At 36.6% G+C, this 20,384-nt stretch overlaps 1 protein-coding gene across 6 annotated transcripts in view; it reads left to right on the top strand.

The window, feature by feature from the left end:
- Positions 1-15,005, top strand: part of FBXO38 (F-box protein 38) — a 116,909-nt gene extending 101,904 nt beyond the window's left edge. For all 6 annotated transcript variants that reach the window (XM_031953706.1, XM_031953702.1, XM_031953703.1 and 3 more), the window contains 7 exons: positions 1,765-1,865; positions 3,180-3,282; positions 7,204-7,370; positions 9,585-9,730; positions 12,032-12,135; positions 12,727-12,840; positions 14,035-15,005. In XM_031953706.1, coding sequence (XP_031809566.1) covers positions 1,765-1,865; positions 3,180-3,282; positions 7,204-7,370; positions 9,585-9,730; positions 12,032-12,135; positions 12,727-12,840; positions 14,035-14,213 — 914 coding nt within the window. In that variant the 3' untranslated portion in view covers positions 14,214-15,005. The remainder of the gene's footprint in view (positions 1-1,764; positions 1,866-3,179; positions 3,283-7,203; positions 7,371-9,584; positions 9,731-12,031; positions 12,136-12,726; positions 12,841-14,034) is intronic.
- The last annotated feature ends 5,379 nt before the right edge of the window (positions 15,006-20,384 follow it).

Below are 20,384 nucleotides of genomic sequence, written 5' to 3'. Positions count from 1 at the left end.
TTTCATATCACATAGTCATCTTGTTTTTCCTGAATGAGCTCTTTTTTTTTTTTTTTTTTAAGTTTCCCCCCAATATCTCTCATTTGATTTTTAATCTTTTTTGAGTTCTTTTGGAAATTCTTTCTGGGCAAGTAGCCATTATTCTTTGGGGTTAGGAGAAGCTTTTTTTCTTCAATGTGCTCCTCTGAAAATGAACCCTTAGTTTTCCCTATTGCCATAGTAAGTTTCTGTGATTGGGTTTTTTCTCTTTTGCCTGTTTTTTTTTGTTTTTTTTTTTGTTTTTTTTTTTTTTTTTATAGGAACTTATTAGTATAAGCACCTCTAATCCTGGTGTGGGGAGAATAGTGACTCTGGCTTTCACTTCTGCTCTTTCTTCTGGCCTGGAACCTGAAAGAATTCTACCCTCTTGCAAGTGCCCATAACTAGCAGCTTCCCTACCCAACTGCTTCTGTGCTCATCTGGTATGTTAGTTCCCTCTTCTCCTGGACTGTATCTCTGTAGCACAGTTGGGCCTAGCATTCCTTATCAAGAGAGGCTCCCTCAGGTTTCTAGAACTCAGATCCCAGACTCCTCAGGCAGGTGGTGAAAGTTCCTGTGGTTGGGGCTGAGCCAACTTTTTAGACCCATGGAGCCCCAGGACTGTTAGGTTGCTGTTTCTGCATAGGTGTTTACACTTCATACAGGTTAAAGCTCTGTCCTGGATTCTCTATTTGGTTTTCACTAGTTGTTCCTAGAAGGATTCTTGTTCTGCCTTGAGTCTTATTTGTTTTTTACAGGTCTGTGTTTTGCCTTGAGGCACAATTTTGTTTTGTTTTGGGAGATGATCTGGAGAATTTGGAATTTTCTGACCTATTCCACCATTTTCTCAGAATTTTCCTTAAAGAATTCATCTTGCCAAGACTAACCTTTCTATTCATGTTCTTGATTCTGTCCCCTTTAGTCTCCTGATTCCTTCTCTGCTGTATTTCAGATATGTCCAGGCCTCCCCCACCCTTAAAAGAACCTTCACTAGACTTGTTACTCTATAGCTTTTCTCTTGTTCACAGATAAACTGCTTAAAAGAATACATTAAATTCATTCATTCCATTGTAGATGAGTTTCTAGTCCTCCAGCGAAACTACATTTTTAAGATTATAAATAACCTTTTAATTCTTAAATCTATTTGACTTATTTATCAGTCTTCATCCTTGAATCCTTAAGTAGCTTTTAATACTGTTGACCTCTCCCTTCTTAAAACTCTTTTCACTTAGCTTCCATAAACAGTGCTTTTTCCTGGTTCTTTTGTTTATTTAAATGCTACTTCTTTGTAGTATATTATTTAGCAGCTCCTACTTTCTTTCTCATTTTCTCTCTCTCATTTCTAAGGATTTATAGAAGGTATTCTTTCTATCAGATGAATGTTTGGATTATGAAATCTTTAAAATCTCTTTCAGCTCTAAGATTTTTTAAAAGTATGGAAGATTGGGGTAAAGGAGGATTGCAGTAGTCCCAAAATTTTGAATATCAAGAATTAGAAGAATGGTAGTATTAATCAGGAGGAGAAAATAGATTGGTGAGGAGGAAGACAATAAGTTTAGTTTTAAAAATGTTGAATTTAAGGTGTCACTAGTTTTTGTAGGTAGAATTGCAAGTACGGACTTGTCTAGTGAGAATGAATATTCTTCTTGGATGTGATCATTGAAGACATAGGAGTGGATGAGGTCAGCAAGGGAGAGCATGTAAAAGAGGACACTAAAATATATTTTTATTTTCTTCCCCTTCCAGAGGTTGCCAAACCAAAGCCACGTCATGCAATGAAGCGGAAAAGGACAGCTGATAAATCCACAAGCACCAGTGATCCTGTTATTGAGGATGATCATGTGCAGGTGACATCCTTTTTTTTGTTTGTTTTTTTGGGTTTTTTTGGTTCTAAGCAATAAATTTTATTTTTCTTGTATTATATAGTGAAGGTTTAGTTGCATTGCACACTAGTGAGGAGGTATCTATGTCATTTCTTTGTCTTGCAGAGAAAATATAAATGTAATGTAGTAGAAAGAAAACTAAATTTGCAATCTGAGGATCTTAGATTGTAGAGAATCCTAAATGCTCTATAAATTTAATTATCTTCTAAGTAATTATTTTTCCAGTGTATCTTCTTTTGGCTTGAAAGTGACTCTGAGTTCTCAGAGGCTTCTGTTGCAGAAAGCAAAATCCAGCAGCTCTTATCAAGCAGGAAGATACTGGAAATATAGACACAGTGATAGATTGTTTATCTGTTGCCTTAAAACTAACCTAACTCAGTTCAAAGAGGCTCATTACTAGAAGAATTACCATTGGGTAGTGTTTGTTTTTTTTTTTTTCCAGTTACAGCAACTCACAAAGACTGTATTGCAAAGCATGGAGGGAGTTACATATGTCAATGAAGGTAGTAAACACACTTTTGAAATCGTGGGGTTTTATAGTATATGTTAAACTCTCACGTATAGTGTGGACTCTACTGGAGGGTTAATGCGCTCCAGGGACAAAAATATGGTTAATAATAAAATAACAGTTTAGATACGGGCTTGTAGTAGAGATTGCACATAAAGAATAAAAAGAAGAACTTTAGTAGCTGAAAGTAGATGTTTAAGAGCTCTATTCTAGGTATGGAGGGTATCATGAACATAAAACTAGAGAAGGCAAGATAAGAATGGGGGGGGGTGGAGAGCAATCTCTTTGGATTGAAAATTTATACGGAAAAGGAGACTAATATGAGAAAGCATTAAAAAAAAAATTTGGAATGAAAGACTGAATACCCACATCAGTTCTTTATTTATTAAGCATTAGTACACTCTACTGTAGGTTTTCATATAGAGGAGTAATAATGATCAAGGAATGCATTAGAAATGATTACTGTCAAATTTTTTTGAAAAAATGTGATCAGTGATAGAGTCTGGTTATAGGAAGACCATTTAGAAGTTTTGTAGAACAGTCCAGTCAATAAGAGATAAAGGTCTGGAATGATGTTGGAAAAGAGAACACAGAGTACTTATTTTGATGGTGGAATCAACAAAACTCTTTGGGTGTGGTGGGAAAAGGAAAATATAAAAATGATTCTAGAGTAATAGTAATAAGGAAATATAACATTTTTAAAAATATTACTATAAATAAATTGAAATTGAAATTTGTTTTGTATCAATTTTGTTTTTCATTATCAACAGGTTCTTGTCTTAAAATCCAAAAATCTTGTTGGAATCACATTGACCAACTGTGGAATTACAGACCTAGTATTAAAAGATTGTCCTAAGATGATGTTCATTCATGGTAGGTTTTTATATCCAAGGTGTGGAGTATTTACTGTGTCAGTATTAGGAGTTAAATATTAGAACATTGTGTTATGAACATGAGCATCTTTAAAAAGTGAATTCTCATATGCATGATTGATAAATAAGTAGTCAACAATAATATTTCTTTTTCTTTTTTTAAAATAGCTTTTTATTTAGAAGTTATATGTATGGGTAACTTTACAGCATTAACAATTGCCAAACCTCTTGTTCCAATTTTTCACCTCTTACCCTCCACCCCCTCCCCCAGATGGCAGGATGACCAGTAGATGTTAAATATATTAAAATATAAATTAGATACACAATAAGTATACATGACCAAACCGTTATTTTGCTGTACAAAAAGAATCAGACTCTAAAATAAACAATAATATTTCAACTAAGAGAAGAGAGAATGTACAGTTTTAGCTATTGCTAACTTTAGATTCTGAATTTTGTCATAAGGAAAAAAAGCTTCTGGTACTTCCTTTTAGATGTAGGTGGTTTCATACCCTGAGGAATGTCTTTTCAAACTCTTATCAAAGAATAATCATGGCTTCCATCATTCTTAATCATATTTTTGTACCTGAAATGATGGTTCTTTAATGATTATGTTGAGTTTCATGTACAGAAATTTTCTTGTCTTGCCTATAGAGAATCATAAGGTCTTCTAATAATTACCTCAAATAGCAGCATCCCATGAAATTATTATTCCCAAATTATTTATATTTGTGATTAGTACATCTCACTGGAAGGTAATCATGATGATAAAGGCTTACTTTGAAATCGTCTACAATTTTCTTGATCATGTGGTTTAAAGAAAAATAATCCTCAGTTCTCAAAGACTGTATCAGCTGAACACCAGCTTCATTAGGGCTTACAAATGCAAAGTCATCTTGTATGGGCCTGGCAAAAGACTGTATAATGGACCAGGTGATCTTTAAGATTTCTTTCAGCTTTCTAATTTTGTGATCTCAAGTATGATGGGTTTTTCCCTGTGACCCATGTATTTCTGGACTAACCTAATGGAAACAGGATAGCCACATGGGCAATTCTTATTTCCTGTTATCATCTTTATTTGTGAATAAGGCCAGAGAAGAGATCATATTATTTTTAAAATGGATAAGTATTATTAGAAGTAATCTAGTCCAACTTTCTCAGCCATGTTCTAGAATCCCCTCAACAGCACCTTTGACCAGAGATCACTTTTGAACACTTCATTGATTAGGCAGCCATGACCTCTAGAGTCAACCCATTCCTGATTTATACAGTTCTGATTTATAGATAATCATCCCTTAAATTATCTTCTCCATTTCCCTGTAATTTCCAGCCATGGTCTTAATTATGTCTCAGAGTTATATAAAGTATCTCTCTTAGAGCTGCTTCACCCATGAGGTAAAGACTTACATATAAATCAGAGGACTGAATAGGAAATGAATTTCTACATGAGGGCTCAGCAACATTTATTTAATACCTACCATTTGCATAGATATCATATGCAGTGCAAGGCAAAGAGGACCATCTTTGGAGTCAGAAAGATGTGGTAAGTGCTTCTGGCATTTACTGGCTACAGGGCTCCTTCTCCAAGTTGGCATTTAATGTTTTTTCCATATTGGGAAGTAGGAGGGCATGACTTCTTTTATAGGTTCCATGGGTACTCTGTAGATTTAGACCTAAACTGCATTGATATTGAGGCACCCTTTCAGGGAGATCATTTCACCAATGGCAACTCATAATTCTATTATTTCAGTGCCATAATATCTTTGTTCTCATAATATCTTTGTGCTGCTCTTCATTCTCCTGTCCGGTACTACACTAAGTACCAGGCTTAGCTTTTTAAGGCCACAAGATTGTGGTCAGTCTTCTTTTAGCCAATACCAAACTTAGTTCAGTGAGATAAAAAGATTTATGTTTTACAAGGTGATAACAGAATATAGACATATTTTTGCACTTAGTTTAACTTATCAGCACCATTACTTCTGTTATCTATCCTTTTTTGTGATTATATCAACTAGACTGGGTTTGAAATCAATTCTCCTCTTCCCTGTCCCCTTAGTATATAGTAACAGATCCTTCAGATACTGTCTATCATATACTGCCAGTGTGAGGCTAGACAAATGATTTAGCTCCTCATTTTCCCAGGTAATTCTTCAATTCTATAATTGCATAGAGGAGCTCCCTAATTGATAGGTTTTAACTTCCCAGAAATGTGCAAATGTTTAGGTAGTTATGGAGTTAAGGGTAATTTTACAGTCTTATAGAAAGCCTTTTAATTAAGTCTAGTTGTCCAGATTTCAGGTTGCATTCAAATATTGGGGGAGGGGGCTGTTTGTTTTTTGTTTTTTGCTGAGGCAGTTAGGGTTAAGTGACTTGCCTGCTGTCACACAGCTGGGGTTAAGTGGCTAAGGTCAAATTTGAACTCAGGTCCTCTTTACTCCAGGTCCAATGCTCATTCTACTGTGCCATCTACCTGCCCCTTCCAGTTACACTCTCAAATTTCTTTGCCCATCTCTTCCTGCCAAATTCCTTGGATTTAATTACTCAAGAACTCGGACTCTATTTAACATATCTTTTGTTTATGCTTTTGAATCACAATCTGGTGCATACTCTATCTTCCCCAGAAGAGTTCTTGGGCCCTTTATATTGGCTTCTGATACTAGTGTGGATCATCCCTTATCCCTTATGTAATAAGGAAAAGGTTAGGAATGCTTCTGTTGCTATATTAATGTCTCACGCCAAGACTAAATCTAGGGCCTGTCAAGAGGAAGATGGAATTTGTCGAATTATTGACAAGATGCTGGTTATCTCACACAGACTTTCCACTCAACACAGAACATACTAGCTTTGCCCTTCTTATTTTGTTAGTACCATTTTAGTGTTGGTATAAGTGTGGACAAAAACTACTTTATGAGAACTGGCTTTTTGTTCATCTAGTTCTTTCCATGAAATTGTATGGAATAAGACTGAAGTACCAATACTTTCATATATTCATTCATTAAATAAGCACTCATTGAACATGAACTGTTTAGGACCTTGTGTTAAGTGCTGAATTTTCAACTCTGCTTTAACTTTCTTTTTTAAAAACTAAACTACATAGTGATTTGCCCTATTATTAGAGGCCTAGGAGAAACTGATTAGAGATGTTGAAGATGTTGTTAGAGATTCCTGTTCAGATTGGTCTTGTTAGCCTCTGAGATCCCTTTCAGCTCTGAGTCAAGGATTAAAGAGATTCTCATGGCTTTGTTCAGTCCCTCTGGGGGTATGGCTGATACCCATACCTAAAGTTCTGACATCTCTCTCGAGCTTTAAACTGTCTTGATTTCTGTATGATAATTTTTTAACAACTTCTGGTATCTATTTGTTGTGAAGTTTTTATTGAAGATTTTTGGGCTGTGTGATTGGTCTAAAGAGATAATTTGGTATGCTGGAATCCTGGAATCAAAAAAACTGCTCTGGCACTAACTGTCACACACTAGTTTTGTGACTTTTTACTAAGTCCTCACTTCATCTTGCCTTAATTTTCTCACCTGTATTATGTATACAATGCTGTGAGATTAAGTTGAAATGATCAAGGATTTTGCAGCCATAAAATATTTCACAAATGAGTGTGATAATAATAGATCATAGAAATAAAAATGGAAATAACCTTAGAGGCCATCTAATCTAAACAGTCATTTTACAGATGAAGCAATTGAGACCAATTTGCCCCAGGTCATATAGGTCATGTAAATTAGAGAACCAGAATTTGAGCTTAGTTTCTCCAGCTCCAAATCCAGCACATTTTCTGCTTTACTTATTTACTTACTTCATCTTAGTCTAGAAAGATTGTGACTAGTCTTGGAAATGAGTCAGAACAAGCCATGTTTCTGTGTTACTTTGGTTATATTATTGGAACTTTAGAACTTTATGTTTTCTTTTGTAGCTACAAGATGTCGAGTCTTGAAGCATTTGAAAGTTGAAAATGCACCAATTGTGAATCGATTTGACTATGCTCAGTGCAAGAAACTGAACATGGATCAGGTACTAGATCAAATCCTAAGGATGCCTGCAGAAAGAAATCGGATTATATACCTTCGCCCAATGCAGCAGGTAGAACCAACTCCATTTTTGATTAATGGGGTTACTTTTTGATTACCTTACTCTTATGCATTCACTTTTTAGATCTTTGCATTTATACTGTCCCCCCCACATATTTTTCTTAAGAATGAACCCTATAGACTATCATTTTAAAGCTGCCATAATAGAGTTTCTCTAAGCAGTTACGTTTGACAGGCAGAGGAAGATCCCTGTTGCCTCACTCCATTGTTGCCTTTTTCCCTATCACTTAGATTGTTGCAGTGGTCTGATATATCTCATTTTTTTCATTCTCTTTTGTCTAATTTATCTTACATTTGTTGCCAGATTGATATTGGTGTACAATTGAAAGAGAGAAAAAGAGGGAATGAAAGTGAATGTGTAATATGTATATCACTTCGTCATTCAAAGACTTTCTAAGGATCTTTTATGGTTTCTAAACGAAGATGAACTCATAGATTTAGAACTAGGATGAGTCTTAAGGGCCACCTAGACCAACCCCTTCATTTTTTAGATGAGGACACAAGGCCCCAGAAAGATTATATGACTTTTCCAAGACTATTCGGTGGTAGAGGTCAGATTTTAACACAGGAACTAACATCCAGGGTCATTCAGGATCTGTCTTTAAATTACCTTTCCAGCTTTGTCTCTTGCTACTCCTCCTCGTCTATTATACATTCTAGCCAAACTGAACTACTTGCCACCCTTATAATGATTCCATAATTTCCCTTTTCCATATCTTGATTCATACTCTGCCCTATACCTCTAATGCTTTCTTCATCTATTACCCAATGGAGTGGGTAATTAGCTTTGCTTTTGATTAATGGTATTACATTTTGATCTCTCCAGCCTCATACATTCACCTATTAGATCTTAGCCCATAAATTTGTACCCATCCTTCAAGGCCCAGCTCAAATGGTACCTTTGTCCCTTCATTTGAAAGTGATTTCTCCATCTCATAGCACTTTTTACTTCTCTTGTTCTTTTTTCATATTTCAATGAATCTCTGATTTCATTGATGCAGGTATCGCCTCCCATGGTGCAAATTATAATCCACCCATGCCTTCTCATCCTATCCAACTCTTAACCATGCCATCTCATCATAAATCTCCTACCTGCAAAATGTTGGGAACCTCTCCCTAAATTTCTTGACATTTCATGAATTCTTAAGGTGCATGTGGGCTGTCGCTGTTATCTCTCACTCATCATATGTCTAGCCATCCTTCTTTTCCAATTCTTTGTCTCTCAGATGATGATGCCCTTTACGCTGCCTCTGCTCAGTTCTTTTGGTAATAAGATACAGCTATCATGCTTGTCATGTATCTTAGCATATTTGAGAATAAAAGTTACATATTTACCCTATTCACATTCTGAAACATATTTTTTAATTGTTTATTTAAAACAATACCAACTTTATATCAGATATTTGGGCAAATTTCATCCCAAAATAAAATGATCTTTGAAGAAAAAAAAAACAAAACATATTTACCCTAATTTATTTTGTAGCTTCTTAAAGACCTGGACTGTCTTTGTTATTTTATATCCCCTTTCTCTTAACCCAATTCATTTGCACATAGTAGTAGGTTCAAAATTAAGAGCTATTTATTTTAGTAAATGAGTAATAGACATTTACTGTTGGTAAACATGTGCCAAATACCATGCTTGATACTAAGGGAAAAGTAGATCAAAGACATGAACTCTGCCTTTAACAAGCTTATAATCTAAAAGTAAGAGTATAAGTGTCAAAGAATTTAGGACTGGAAGAGATGTTAAAGATAGTTTAGTTCAGTCCTTTAATTTTATAGATTAGCATTTTGAGGCCCAAAGAGATATATTTTGCATCAGGTCACAAAGTTAGCTAAATGGCAGAGGCGAGATTCTAACCAGCCTCTTCTTATAGTCCAGAGCTTTTTTCACTATACCATGTTGCCTCTTAACAAGACCTTGAATTTCTCTAGCTGAACAAAATGCCTTCCTCACAGCAATCCTATGAAGTACAGATGGTAAGTGATATTATTCCCACTTTGCAGCTGAGTAAACTCTTAAGGCTCAGAGAGCAGGAGGTATTTCCACACTTGTATAGCTGGCTAAGTGACAGTGCCCAGACTAGAATCCAAGGGCTGTCTTATATTCATAGCCCATCTCTGAGAGGTAGTTCTGCTATTCCTCTGGCTCTCCCTTTCTGACCCATCTTGGCTCTGAGCCCTCCATCTGTATCCTTCCCCTTAGGTCGACACACTGACTTTGGAGCAGAAGATATTCAGCGGCCCTTATCCCTATCACATCTGTATCATTCACGAATTCAGTAACCCTCCCAATGTGCGGAACAAAGTTCGCATTCGCAGTTGGATGGACACAATAGCAAACATCAATCAGTAAGTATCCATCTGCACAGAGGCCTAGAGAGGCCCGAAGATTTTCCCACCTTTGAGAAGTAGTGACCACAAGTGATTCAAGGTTATAGCCCAATGAGATAGTCCCATTAGAGAAACAAGACCCTCAGTGGTCACTTATTAATCCAACCCCTCTTTTTGTAATTGAAGAAACTGAGGCCCAGAGAAGTTGCCTAAAGCCACACATATAGGTAATGCTAGAGTCAGGATTCAAACTTAGACCTTTTGACTCCAAAGTCAGTTTTCTTTTCCCTGAACCACTCTACCTGTTTCTGTAGGACATGCGCCTAAAGCCTCTTTAGATAAGTGATAGGTAATGATTTTTTTCAACTTAGATTGAAAAGTAATGACACCTACAAGCAGCCATCTTATTTTTTTAGTTGTCCCTGAGGCAGTCATGAACAGTATTCAATCTGTACTTTAGGAATTCTATCCTGCTTTCCTTCTTTCTTGAATTAATAACTCATATTTCTAGACTTTTTAAGATTCATAAAATACTTTCCTTACAACTCTGTGGGGTAGGTTTTTCAGGTGTTATTATTCCCATCACTCATAGCTAATAAGTGTCAGGGCCAGGACTTGGACCAGGTCTTTTGACTAGAAAATCATTTCTTTTTCCATATTACCACATTTGCCTCTTGAATTCTGTCTGTATCTAACCATGAATTCTGCCTATATCTAATCATTGCTTGATAGCTAAAGCCACATTCTTAGGATCATAGGATATTAGGATTGAAAGTGACCTCATAGATCATTTAGTTCATGAAACTAAGGCCTAGAAAGGTTGAGTGACTTGTCTGAAGGAAGCTTCAGCCTTTGTCATATGACCACAAATCTTCACTGCTGTTTCACCCTGTACCTTAGGTACCCAATCTTTTATATTCCACATTGAGATTTTTGGTAGCCATATTGAGATTTTTGGTAGACGTGTTTCTGTACAGGGAAAAAAATAATAATTTATAAGTGAAAAGTGTATGAAAATTAGAGCATTCCACAATTACTTGACCAATAGTAACTGAATAATGCTAAATTTCTTCATTTAAATTCATTTCTTACCTTGTCTGGAATTCAGAAGTGACCCTTTATATGCCCATGATTTCCATCATGTTTAAGGGGTATACTGAAGACAGTTTTAACAAACTGATTATTAAATTTTCAGCATGAGAGTTTTACACTGTGGAAATCAGTAAGCATTATGCTAAATCATGGCTTAACCGATTCTTTTGTTAATTATCTAGATTTGAAAAGGAATTAGTAATGCAGATTAAATTTAAAAGGGTATACATACAATTTTTTTTTCTGATTAGTAAAACATTGCTTGAGCTCAGCAGAAGGTTAAGGGAATGAAGGCATCATCAGGCTAATGACTTAATAATTCTAACGTTTTAGAATAAGAGGAATAATAATAATAACTGGTACTTATAAAGTGCTTTAAGGTTTGCAGAATGATTTACATATATTATCTTATTTTAGCCCCACAATACCTCTGACCATAAATCAAATGCTCCCTCAGTCTGTTCCTAAATTTAGAATGGAGTCTCTCTCCCAGCATTCCTGTCCCTACCCAGTCTCTAATTTGTCTCACAGTTCATTGGCTACAGTAAATACCATGTTGTTCTATCGATCAGTAGGAAGTACTGGTATCTGTATGACCCTGGTGATCCCATACCCTCCTGTGTTCAATACCTCTCTGGCTAAAGAGTTTCACATCATGACCACTACATATAATTTTTTTTTTTAAATAACTCTCTTCAGGAGAATCCTTTTCTTCAAAAATATAAGCCAGTTTCTCTGAATACTTATTGTTATTTGTCTTTTGTAATAAATATATAGAGAAGAGAGCTCATTTAGTTTAGAAATCTCAAACATTGTAATGTTTCTTACAGAAACCCAGGATATAGAGAAGGCTTTTTTTTTTTTTTTTTTTTTTTTTGGCTAATTTCTCTTCTTCTTAACCCTTAATAACAGCTCCTATTTCTAACATGTTTTAAGGCCTTTAAGTACTTACCTTATAAAGACATCAGTGCCTTCCTCGCCTTTTAAAAAGGAAGTAACTTGGCCAAGATCATATCAGTGTGTGGAAGATTCAGGATTTGAACCCAAGCTTCCCAACTTAAAAGTCTAGCAATCTTTCCACTTTACAAGACTTGGGATATGCTTAATATATGTGCATATAAATAGGTACAATAGAATCAACCCTTCAGTCATAAGCAGTATTTTGAACATTCTCCTAAAATATTCTCATTTCTCTAGTTTACATTGTGTTTTCCCTTTTGCCTGCAGAGAACTCATTAAGTATGAGTTTTTTCCTGAAGCCACACGAACTGAAGGAGACCTGAAGAAGTACACCAAATATCCTTGGGGAAGAGAGATTTATACTTTAGAAGGTAACTTTTAGAGACATACATACATACACATACACACACAACATTTGTTTTCTTAACTGATACAGCAAGACTTGATGCTTGTATGGGATTCAAAGGCATTAGGCCAGCAATTATGGTAAACTTCACAAAATCCAGAATTTAGATTGATGCTATATCTCTGCCAATAATAGGACATGAGGAATGATGACTGCTTGTATACATTTTCATGAAAGGCCTTCACAGTAGTAGTAGTACTTGGGCATAATTTAAAAGTTTGAGAATTGAACAAAACAGAGAATGCTAGAATAAAAAAAGATTATAGAATATCGAATGTTAAGACTTAGAAAAAATCTTGGAGGACAGTCAAATGCATTCATTTTATAAAAGAAATTGAGGGCCAGAGGAAAGAGGGATTCCCCAAATCATACATTTAGCCTATAATAGGAGCAGGTCCATATCTCCTGATTATTAAACTCAGTCATCCCTTCTTTCAGACATAATATTTCTTAGATGGTAGGTCAATAGGGAGAACACACCTCAAATTGTCTTTTAATTGATATTCTTGTCATTGACTCTGGAAAAATTGACCTTCTGTATGACCTCTTATTTTAGGTGTTGTGGATGGAGCTCCATATTCCATGATTACAGACTTCCCATGGTTGAGATCACTACGAACAGCAGAGCCTAATAGCTATGCAAGATACGACTTTGAAGATGATGAAAGAAGTAATTACTGTTTGCAGTACTTTTCTTCTTTTGTTATATTTGATTGCTTAGAGACCTCTGAATTTTAGTTGAATATTCTTCAAGAAATGTAAACTTTGAAATGTTCTAAAATATTGAAGATATTTTCCCCCATTTTCAAAAAACGGCCCTAATTTATATTTAAAAGAGGAAACTGTCAACATAAAACATTTAATAGTTGCTGAGATTCATCTGCAAGAGGGAACAGATTTATTCTATTTAGACCAGAAAACAGAATTTAGAGGTATAGGACAAAGCTCCAGGAAGACAGATTTTGGCTCACACAGGGAATCTAGAAATAGAATAGATGACCTCACAAGACAGTGGGTTCTGTACTCCTGGAGGGTCTTTGTGGGTGCTGTTTTAGAAAAGATTTCTGTTCAAGTGGGGCTTGGATTTTGAACCCTCAATCACTTTTAGTTAGTCTAAAGTGCTGTGGTTTTGATTTCCTCCACTAAGTTCCTCCACTATGCTACTAAAAGTAAAACAAATATAATTTATAAATGACATGTTTGATTATTTAAAAATTTTCCTCAATATTTGTTCTTAAAATTAAACAGGAATTAGTTTCATTGAAAGTTATTCAGGCTATTAGAAGTTTATATATTGTTGGACTTGGGTTGAATCAGATATCTCTTTATTGGGTGGGTAGACTGTTCTTTTGTATATCCTCCTTGATATGAACTTACATATCCAATCAAATCATAAGGATTATAGAATCTAACCATAAGAATCATAGAATTCTAGAATCAGGTCTAGAAAGGACTTCAGAGGACAGTCATCTAATTACCAGACCCCTCATTTTTTAGCTTACAAAGCTAAGATCCAAATAGGTTATATATAAGTACAGATAAAAAAAAAAAAAAAATAGCAAATTCAAGTAGTATTTGAGTCTTCTAAGTCTAAATACATTTCTCTTTGCTTATCATTCTCTTGCTGCTTACCATTATAGTGTTTAACTATAGTGTATTTTCATATAACTAATCTTGAGAGACTGGTCTTTTTGTTTTTTTTTGTTGTTGTTGTTGTTTGTTTTTTTTTTTGTTTGTTTGTTTTTTTTGCTTTTGTGAAATGCTTTGCTATATAATAAAGCTGCCTCTAAGAAGACATGCAGAAACTGGTTTTTGAAATTACCCTAATAATCATGTCATTCTTCCCTTTTCTTTTTCTTCCCAGCCACCATTTATGCTCCTCGGAGGAAAGGGCAGCTCTCTGCTGATATCTGTATGGAAACAATAGGGGAGGAAATCTCAGAGCTGCGTCAGATGAAAAAGGGAGTTTTTCAGAGAGTGGTTGCCATTTTCATCCATTATTGTGATGTCAATGGAGAGCCAGTAGAAGATGACTACATATGATTGGGTTGCGTGTGCCCCACCAGCCACTGGTTACTCCCACTTTCCAGCTATTCCTCTGGTAGAAAACAAGAGGATGTGTTGGACTGCCTTAGTGCACTGCAATGTCTCAGGGCCAGGTCCTCAAAGGGGGTGGGGGATCCTGGCTTGATTTGGTGTAGAGTATGTAGTAAATGTATAAGGAACATTAACAGTGTGTACAAAGATTTGTACATAGCGGAAATATTGGGGTTGGGGGGGAAAGCTTCTTGGATCTCAGACTTTATATCATATGTTTATAGCAATTTAATTTAAAAATCCATTTAAATGAAGGCAGGTAATACAGAAGAGTTGACACAGTTATTTGTTTTTCTTGGCTTTTTCAGTTCCTAAGTGTCTCTTCATTTGCCAAGCCAAGACCTCAGTTGCTTCATTCAGAAAAATCATTGGCGTCTCCTTAAATCTGTGCCTTTTTCTTCCTGAGTGAGTCTGTTTGAGTAAATCTGTTGAGCAGTTTGTGTGTCTCGAGTGCATTTAAAAAAAAAATCTGAGTGCTGTAGCATAGGAGAACACGATTGGAGAGGGTGGAATAAGATTTTCTGTACGAGACTGTACTTTCTATTTTTTTTAAAAACATTACAGTTTCCACATTTCTTAAAATCAAGTAAATAAAAAAAGGCTTATGGACTGAAATTCCCTGAGTTTGAAAACCTGAATTCCAAAGCATTTTCTAGTTATTTATTTCCACATTCAATTGTGTATTTGTTTTATCTTGGAATATGAAAATAAAACTTTATTACAAACTGGATTACTTTATTATTTATTTTTTGTGGGTTTTGTTGCTTGCCTTGAAACCAGAGCCCTATTTTCAGTGGGCAGCAGGTGATACTACATGAAGACATAATAATTGCATGAATACTGAGATGATTTCTGGACCTTTATTTAGTTGAATTTTTTAACTCCCTGCAAAACTAGGGGAAAGGGGAAAAACTATTTTGCTGATCATGTTTGTGGCATGTCACAGCAAATCAGTTGAAGGAACTGGATATGGTTATCCTGGAAAAGAGAAGACAGTCTGGGACATGCTGGTCAACTTCACATACTTGACTGATCTGGTGAAATGGGGATTTGGACTTGTAATTGCCTGACTTCAGAGGTCAGAATTATAACAATGAGTAGAACATTCAGAGAGATACACAGATTTTGGTCCATTCTAAGGAAAAACTTACTAACATTTTCAAAGTGCAAGTGGCTACCTCAGGAGACATGGAGGTTCCTGGTCACTGTGAATTGTCTAGTAGAAGCAAGAGGATCACTCGAAGAGGAAGCTGTAGAAGGGTGGGCTACTGAGGTGTGGCAATGTAGGATTTATTCTAATAAGTTTACCTTGATTTTCCATGTCAAGTGTTAGAAAACACTTTCTTCATAGCAGTCTTGAGGGAGAATGTAAATGGTCTTATTTCCATCTTAGAGATGGGGTATACATGTTCAGAAAAGTCAAATGACTTGCCCGAGGCCACTCACATCAGTAGCCAGGACTGGAAAGAAGATGCTCTGACACCAGAGCCAGTGCTTCCTATCATACCAAAAACTCCCTCCCTCTATGGTTGACTTAGGATCGTGGGATTTAAAACTGAAAAGGATTCAGAGGTCATCCTAATCCAATCTCATCTTAAACTGAGGAAAACAGGCCTAGAATGGTGGTCATTTACCTTATGTAAAATGGGGGTACAACTTGCACTACTTGTTCCCAAAAGAGTTTCTGTAAGGGTTGCAAAACTCTGAGCTGTCCATTGTTCATGCATGTGGCAGGTGAGGGGACCTGAAATTATGCCTGTGTAAGAGGGATATGATTAATTTCTTCAAGCATGCCTAATAAAGGTCTTAAAGAAGGGTGACAAACTGGGAGAAGGTGATGAGGAGACATATTTTGGCTTATTTTAGTAACTTTCCAAGAAGAGAGGCATTGTGCTATGGAAGGAATAGTGCTGAGCCTAAAGTTGAGACCTGGGCTTGACTCTTGGTTCAGATGTTTAGTGGAATAATTAAGTAAAATGAAGATGCTAATATTGTCCACCTCATAGGGTTATTTAGTAAAGTGTTCTTCAGATATTCAAACCTCTATAGAAATGGGGATTAACAGAGCTATTTGACAGTGACACTGGGGAAGAGCAACAGATGAAAACATTCAAGATAAAGTCCTATTCCCAAGTATTCAGTCTTTAGGGCAAGTTAAGACAAAATTAAGATCAGGCAAGTGTTAAGTGGTGCTTTAAGAGAGAAATTGAGGTAGGAGAGGTTATTTTTATGTGAGAGTCTTGGAAAATGCTAGTCTTGAAGTAAGGTTTTTAGGAGGGGTCAGATTTCAATAGATGGAGGTACAAGGGAGGCAATTGCAGGTATAGGGAAGGGTGTAAGCAAAATCAAGGACATGAAAGCATTGGAGAACGGTTTGCTTGCAGTTTAGTTTGGCTGTAGCACAGAGCATATACATTAAAATTGAAGTAACTCATATTTCTCTGTTTCGTGAAGATCTGCCAAGTTTTCTCATAACACTCCCATGTAGTAAATAGCATAGAAATGACCCAGTTCCTTTGGAGATAAAATAATTGGCCCATTGTGATAAAAATAAGTGTTGGAAGTGGGGCTTAAAATTCAGGGCTTAAGCTTCAGAACAATAACTTTTGTGTTACATTACACTGCTTCTTGCAGGAAAAAGTACAGTATATCATGTTTGTATCATGTTGATTCACTAAGCACCAGACCAACGTGCCTATGTACAGGCAGAAATAAATTTTCTGAGCAATGCTCTTCTCAGTCACTGGAGGGCACTGCTCTCTGATTTTTAATGGCATTTAAAACCCGGAGCTTCTTGCATATTCCACTTTTCCAGCAGTCTATCTGTATAAAAATCACATGATGGCCTAGCCAAAATCTTAGAACATAGAACAGTTCAGGACAGAAAGGGATTTCAGTGAGAGTCTGGGGTTACAGATCAAATCAAGAGGAAGTCCTCAGTTCAAATCCTGCTTGGATCTTGGTATGATACAGCAAAATCTCTGAGCCTTGTTTTTCTATTAAAAAAGAAAAAGAGAAGAAAATCTACCTTATAGGATTGTGAAGATCAAATGAGAATGTGTAAGTGCTTCGCGAACTCTTAAGCCCCAAATGAATATGAGCAGCTATGTTATGTATTATTGCCTTTGCTATACCCCAACCCTACCCCCATGCTTCATTTAAAGAGGAGAAAGTCCAGAGATGGAAAGTCACTTGCTAAAGATCACACAGCACATCAGTGGGAAATCTTGGAGCTACAACAGAAATATCCCTTTTAGTACAGGTATCTTTCCCTGCCAGGCAATTTTATGAATCACAGATGCAAAGGAGTAATAGCTGCCCTGGTAAGTTCATTGCTATTTTTTATGGTAGTGTGGGGGAGATGGCAGAAGGGAGGGACACAATTCAGGGAATCAGAGTTTACACAGAATTTCCATATGATCTTTAACTTCATATTATAGACCGTTGTTCTTGATGTGACATTAAGCAAAAGAGCAATGATTTTCTTTGCATTAGAGAAGGTAAGCTCCAGTTCTCCCTCAACCTCTGTTAACTCTGATCTTGGACAAAATTACCTCTGAATTTGTTTACTCATCTGCGAAATGGGAGTTAGGATAATACTCTATGCATCTCACAGCCTTGTGAGGAAAGCATATTTTAAAAAATTATAAAGCACTAGAGAAATGGGAGTAATAACAGGCTTATCTCTGTTATTTTCTGGGAATAGGGGTATAGGAGGAAGGGTATAAACAATCACATTAAGTGACTTGCTCAGAGTCACACAGCTAGTAAGTGTGTGAGACTGAATCTGAATTCAGATTCTCTTGATTCCAGGGCTGGTGCTGTATCCACTGTGCCATCTAGCTGCCCCAGAATCATATCTTTATGGGTATATTATCTCAGAGAAAACATTTTTTTTTTATCCCGTGTCACAAATGAAAGAGGAATAAGAAATAAACAGAAACTCAACATTGTAATCTTTAGAGCCATATCTGGAAAAGAGAACCATAGATTCTGTCCCAGACACAATTTTTATTGCACACTGTCCAGTATCCAACAGTACAGTGACTCCAGTTTTATCACATCAACAGAAAGAATACAATTTCCTCTTTCCCCTTCTTTTCCTCCCCCTTTCTTTCCCTAATTCCCAAAGCCTTAAAATAATGTGATGGCACAGAATGGATATGTGAATATCACAGCATGTGAAAGACAGGATGGGAGGGGAAGTGGGAGCATCTTATACGAGAAGCTTTGACTTGGACTAGTGCATGGGCTAAATGTGGAGATACATAGGACTGATGTGTCATGTCTCCCTAGTCTGTATTGCATACTGCTTCCTTAAGGCTAGGAAGCCACGTAAAAACCCAGCTGGTCCAATTCAGAGAGCTTTAGACTAAGTTCTGATAGTAGTTTTTATTAATTGCCTTCCAACTTTGGTGTTGTGTGGAGACTGTTGAAACTAGGGGCTCATTGCATTCAGCACAGATCCCCAGGGAACAGTTCTACACATCATGGCAATACAGGGTGATATTGGATAGTGGTGAGACATTGAGACCCTTTTTGAGTTACTATACTGTGCCTTCCAAACTTGATTTGTCCCTTACCTCCACTATCTCACCAAGAGGTGTAGCTCAGTTTTATCCCTGATATAGCTGCCTTACTCTTTGAGAGAATACTCAAATATTCTAGTGAAATTGTTACCATTATTTTGAATTAGCTATTTCTTGTAGTCTCCTCAATGGCAGCTCCTTGAATGATTTTCTCTGAACAACTATATTCTCTTCAGCATCATCTTTCCAATACTTCACTCCTTTTGATACTAATATGGCATCAGTCACAAAAGAATCAGAAGGAGGAGGGACCTTATATATCATCTGGACCAGTCTTATAGTATAGATAAAGAAAATAGAGATGGAAGCCCAAGATCACACAGCTCTCAGTGTCACAGCTAGGACAAAACCAGGTAGTGTCACAGAGGACTAGCCCAAATGCAAAACCAGTTTTCTGGTCAGCCAATGGATACCATCTACTCCAGTCATCCTCTCTGGCAGGTTCATTCAGCAACACTGAGAAAGAGGATATGGGGTGGGGGAAGGTGGTGTGCCAAGAGGAGGGGAGGGAACACTGTTGATTACAGGTCGAGATCCGGAACATTGCATTTAATCTGGAAAGCTGTTGCTCCTCAGACCCTCCCTTCATCCAGCCTGCTGATCCCTCTATAGCTTTCTGCTTTCCTTACTGCTCTGTGGAAAAAGCAACTAGCTATTCAGAGGGAAGCAATGTCTACACCCAGCCTCCGACTCTCTTCCTCTGCCATTTTATCTAATTACTGGCATTACTACTGGTCTGGATCGCCATGACCTTTAAAATGACAAGGATTGGGTTGGCCGTCATAAGCATTTGTCATGAGCAAAGATGGGGGTTTGGCTCTTTCCCACCCACATTGGAATCTTTGCATCACTGTACAATCTGAGATTTTCTTTTTAAACAAGGGAGACCTGCCACATAGCCATGCAAAATGGACTCATTTTGCAGAAGTACAAATGTTTACTAAGTATAATCCTTCCAGAGTGAAAGGGGGAAAAAAGGCAAACCTTAACCTTTTTTTTTTAAAAGAATAGATAATGCCCTTTTGAAAATGCATAGAAGATGCTATAGTAAACCTATGGTCCTGGATCCCTGGACCCAACTATTTTCTCTGGGAAGTGTCTTTTTTAAGTAGCTCTAGTTGTTGGAGAGGAACTCAAGGTAGTGATGAAGTCTTAACATATACTGATGATGTCATTTTAGTGAGATACTAACTTTCTCCAGTTCTATGTGTTTATATGCATAACGTAGTTGTTTTATACATATATATATGCCATATTAAAAATTAAAACAGCATTATTATGAAAATTTAATTATTTGAGACCCTGAAAAGGTCTCAGAGACGCATGGGCCCCTAGACCACTCTTGGAGAACCACTGTCCTAGAACATGTGGCAGATGAGGAAATTGAGGTACAGAGAAATTAGGTGACTCATCAAAGATAAGACATTCCTTGAGGATTGCGACTGTTTTGTTTTTGGCCTTTCTTTGTGGTTCCCAGCGTCCAGCACAGAGCCTGGCATATAGCATCCACTTAATAAAGACTTGCCTT

This window comes from Sarcophilus harrisii, chromosome 2 (assembly GCF_902635505.1).
Source record: "Sarcophilus harrisii chromosome 2, mSarHar1.11, whole genome shotgun sequence".
NCBI classification, from domain to species: domain Eukaryota; kingdom Metazoa; phylum Chordata; class Mammalia; order Dasyuromorphia; family Dasyuridae; genus Sarcophilus; species Sarcophilus harrisii.
This window is presented reverse-complemented; position numbering and strand designations above follow the sequence as displayed.